The sequence below is a fragment of the Centrocercus urophasianus genome, unplaced genomic scaffold (assembly GCF_019232065.1).
Source record: "Centrocercus urophasianus isolate 14NV4802_14NV808 unplaced genomic scaffold, USGS_Curo_1.0 seq_869, whole genome shotgun sequence".
Taxonomy (NCBI): Eukaryota; Metazoa; Chordata; class Aves; order Galliformes; family Phasianidae; genus Centrocercus; species Centrocercus urophasianus.
In genome coordinates this window covers 34,009-38,171 of record NW_024885498.1, presented here as the reverse complement: position 1 = coordinate 38,171, position 4,163 = coordinate 34,009, and the positions used below count along the sequence as shown (strand labels likewise).

The window sequence follows — 4,163 nt, the reverse complement described above, 5'->3', positions numbered from 1 at the left end:
GCCGCCCGCCCCGACCGGTAAAACCCGCGGAGAGGCGAGAGGGGCCCGGACCTCCGGGCAGGTCCCGGCCGGACGGCTACCGCGGCTGACCGATCCCCGGCCCCGCGGCCAGAGGCGCTCGGGAGCCGCGGAGGGGAACGGGGCTCCGCGCCCGGGCCGGGGAGAGGCCGGGACCCCTCAGCGAGTGGCCGGGACACGGGGCTGGTCTCAGCCCGCTGGGCACATCGGGCAACCCGGGGTCAGCCGGTTCCGGCGTGCGGTCACGGAGTGGGGCAGCTCCCGCTGTGACCGTGCGTCCCGTAGTGCCGGTGGGAGCACCGGGACGCGGGGCCCGGCGCTGCCCGCGGGTCGGAGGGTCGGAGGGTCCGCTTCCACGGGGCTCGTGGTCCCACGTGTCCGGCCCCTGTCTCCTCCGGACCTGCGGACAGGTGCCAGCCGCGCGTCACCTGTGGACGACCCCTTGTAAGTCCTGCTCTGGACAGTGAGGTGGTGCCCGCAGGTGCCCGAGGAGGTCTACTACTAGGACTAGTACTACTAGGAGACCCGGCGTTATGCACGGCCCCGAGCAGCCCCCGGGATGCCGGTACGCGAGCTCCCGGCGCTGGGGCTCCCCGGCGTGGGCGGCGAGAGGTGCGCAGCCCCGGGGGTGGGATGAGTGTTGGAGGGGACAACGTGAACCGAACGAGTTGTGCATCCTCGCTTGGATAGCTCTGATCCCGACCTGGGAAGAGCTGCGGAACCCATTAGCGGCCGGGGCTCTTCCAGCCGTGCCGGGGGCAGCTCCCACCCAGTCCGCCGTCAGACAGCCGGGGCTGCGGGGCTGCCATCCTTTTCGCTGCCCAGGAGCCCGGCTGAGCCCTGCCCGCGCTCCTCACGAGAGTGCGGAGCCAACGCGGGCCGCCCAGAGGAGCGACCTTATCTCTCCCGCTCCGTTCGGCGGATTTCAGGGCCGTGCTGCCGCCGGATGGCAGAAGCCTGAACTGCAGCCCGGCTCCACCGCACGCCCGTTCCCTCTCCCGGGGCAGATGCTCCCGCTCGGACCGGGGCGGCAGAGCGCTTTACATCTCCGGCGGTGCTCCGCTCCCGACGGGGCGGGCGGTGCCCGGGCCGGGCCGGGGCCGAAGGGACGGCAGCCCCGCACCGTGGGCCCCAAGGCTGTGTCACCGCCTGGCTCCGGGCCCGCCGCCTGCGAGGGCCCCCGTCCCGTGCCGATGTGCTGCTGGGGCCGAGGGGCCGCGGCGGGGCGGCAGGACAGGGACGGGGGCCCAGGTTCCTCCCGACGAGGCCACGGGACCCTCGCATGGCCCCTCTGGGGGCGCCGGCCTGGGAAAACCATGACCTGGCAGCAGTGGCTGGCAAGGGGCCACAGGCCGCCATGGGAGCAATGTTCTGCGTGGGTCGTGCTTGGCCAGGCTGCGGCTACGGCGGGGGCCTGCTGCCAGTCCTGCCCGGTGCTCGGACCCCAGAGTGGGTTGGAGGCCTGGCAGTGCCCATGGCAGCCCCTCGGCATGGCACGGCTCAGTGCCACCCATGCAGCAACGGGGCCTGGAGCCTGATGAGCATCTCCTCAAGGGCTAGGGGAGTTTGTCTCCCCACCCCGGTAGCGCCCTGGCTGCTTCTACCCATCCTTAGGCCAGCAATGCTCTCTGCAGCATGTCCCATCCCAATGCTTCTCCACCACAGAACACCGGGGAGAAAGCCAAGGGGAAGTCCTTGTTGCAGGATGCCAACGAGCTTCAAGGGGACAGCCCTGTCCTTGTGTAGTGGGGTCAGCAGGCAGTGGGTGGGAGCACAGGGCTGAAATGGCCTTGGAGAGAGCAGTGTGCTGAAGTGCTGTGTCCCCAAGGAACCCAATCATCCCACCCTTCAGCTGCACTGCTTGGGGCTCTGTGCCTCAGCTTCCAGACAGCATGGCAAGAAGGCAGCGTGGGGCTTGGGGGTGGCTCTGGTACCAGGGGACTCTGTGCTAATGGATTTGGAGCTCCCAGGGTCAAGCTCCCACTGCCAGGAAGAAAAACATTCCCAGGGAACAGCCCTGGGAAAAGGCCCCCCCCTCTATGGCGCTCCCAGCCACTGCCTTACAGCACAGCCTGGCATCCTGGGCTGCTCATGTGAGGAGCCAGTCTACATCCTCCCAGGGAGAGGTACTGGGCAAAGGCCCTTCTGCCAGCATCCCTGAGGAGAGATGCACAGGGGATGTGGGTGTGTAGCCATGGGCACTGGGAGATGAGGGAAGGGATGGCACGCTTGGTAGAACAAAGGTGTGCCAGCTGCTGGGCCGGCTCGATGGCCTCTCTGGGATGCCACCAGTATCTGGGTGGGCAGGGGTGGGTGTACCAGCGTCCACTCCATTCCCACTGCACTGACACTGACACACTTTGCTTGCAGCCAGCATGGAGCAGCAAGCAGGACCACCAAAGCCAAGACCTGCAGGACCCAGCACACATCCACAGCCCAAGGTGAGCCCATGCCTGGCTGCCCATGGTGGTCGGGACTGCCCGCTCCCGTCTCCTTGAGGCCGGCACTCACCCCACCACGCTCTGCTGTATTGCAGGAGGGGATGCTCTGGGGGGTCCTCGCCATCCTGTCACTGCTGGCCGGGCTGGCGGCAGGCACCGTGCGAACCCCGCACTGCAACAAGACGTTGGATGCAGCCCCCACACCGCGGGGCACGGCCACTGCCAGCGTGGAGGACGGCGTGGAGGTACCACTCACCTGGAGCCAGCCGCACGGTGCGTTTTGGGGACAGCCACTGCGGGGCTTGGGCACGGTAGCATGTCCATCCTGGGCACGGTGGCCTGAGCACAGGCGGTCACTGTAGGGGATGGGAGGCTCAGTGGTGCTGGGAGTGCAGGAGCTGACAGTGCTGTCCTGCTGGCCTGCAGGTGACAACGTGACGACAGGAGCCCCGGGTGGCGTGGAGCTGGCAGAGGACCTGTTGCTTCGTGCTGAGCGCTCGCCACCAGGCACCGGCAAAGCCAAGAAGGGACAGAGGAAACCTTCGCGTGGCGCCCGCGGGCGCAACTGCCACATCCGCAACCTGATGGTGAAGGTGCGCGACCTGGGGCTGGGCTTCAACTCGGACGAGATCGTGCTCTTCAAGTACTGCAGTGGGTCGTGCCACCGGGCGCGCAGCAACTACGACCTGACGCTGGGCAGCCTGCTGCGGCAGCAGCTCATTGTGCCGGGGCCGCAGGAGCGCGTGCTCAGCCACCCCTGCTGCCGGCCCACGCGCTACGAGGCCGTGTCCTTCATGGATGTGCAGAACACGTGGCAGACGGTGGAGAAGCTCTCGGCGGCCGAGTGCAGCTGCATCGGTTGATGGGGAGCTGCTGGCTCGGCCTCGGCTCGACGCACGCTGCCGATCCCCAGCCTGGAGGGAGGCAGAACGGTGGTCCCGATGTGATATGGCCACGAGGGACCGAGGTGATGTGGCTGTTAAGGAGGGGCGGTTCTGCAACCGAGCTCCTCCGCTCAGTGCCAAGCAGAGAGCCAGGGGGTGCACCCCAACCTGGGAGAGGTGGAGGGGATGGAGCATCCCTGTGCCGGACTGCTGCTCCCACATCCCCGCGAGCATTGGAGGGGACAGGAGTAGGACAGGAGGGGGCACCCAGGGGAGCTCTCCCTGAGAACATGGGCCAACATGCAGCAGCATGGGGCAACACCCAACCCAAGCCCCGGGTCCCTGCCCGGCTCCAAGGGTCCCTGCGGCGCTGCGGCACTCAACTATTTATTGCTCTAAGTTATTTATTTATTGTTCTCGAGCGGCAGCTCCTATTTATGACTTTGGGCCCGCGGGGCCGGGTGTAATGCAACCCCAGCGCTGATGCGAAGCCCCGGCCTTGGGCTCCTCGTGCCCGCAGCGTATTTTGTTTTGGTTTGTTTTTTCTATTATTTGTTTTTAAAAAAACAAAAACAAAAAAACAGGAGGATAAACTCTATTTTTGTACAGCCGCCTTTTCCTGTAGCAATAAAGCGATGGGCCGCACGGCCGACCCCGCATTGCCGGGCTGCGCGTATCCCGCGGCGGGGCGGAGCGCGGGGCCGGGACTACCGCTCCCGGCGTGCGGTGCGGCGGGGCGGGCTGCGGGGCGGGGCGGAGCGGCGGGACGGGCGGACGGACGGACGGAGGGAGGCGGGGAGCGCTGCTGCCCTGCGCCCGC

General features: G+C 67.3%; 1 protein-coding gene across 1 annotated transcript; it reads left to right on the top strand.

Moving 5' to 3' along the window:
* Positions 1 to 1,485: 1,485 nt before the first annotated feature.
* Positions 1,486 to 3,972, top strand: ARTN (artemin). Its single transcript, XM_042838629.1, has 3 exons — positions 1,486 to 2,459; positions 2,555 to 2,732; positions 2,886 to 3,972. Exons 1-3 carry the CDS (start codon positions 2,394 to 2,396, stop codon positions 3,320 to 3,322), a joined length of 681 nt encoding a protein of 226 aa, XP_042694563.1. The 5' UTR covers positions 1,486 to 2,393; the 3' UTR covers positions 3,323 to 3,972.
* The last annotated feature ends 191 nt before the right edge of the window (positions 3,973 to 4,163 follow it).

Coding starts and splice junctions, on each gene's coding strand:
- ARTN (XM_042838629.1), top strand. CDS start 2,394: ATGGAGCAGCAAGCAGGACCACCAAAGCCAAGACCTGCAGGACCCAGC. Junction 2,460..2,554: donor GCACACATCCACAGCCCAAG/GTGAGCCCATGC, acceptor GCTGTATTGCAG/GAGGGGATGCTCTGGGGGGT. Junction 2,733..2,885: donor CACCTGGAGCCAGCCGCACG/GTGCGTTTTGGG, acceptor GCTGGCCTGCAG/GTGACAACGTGACGACAGGA.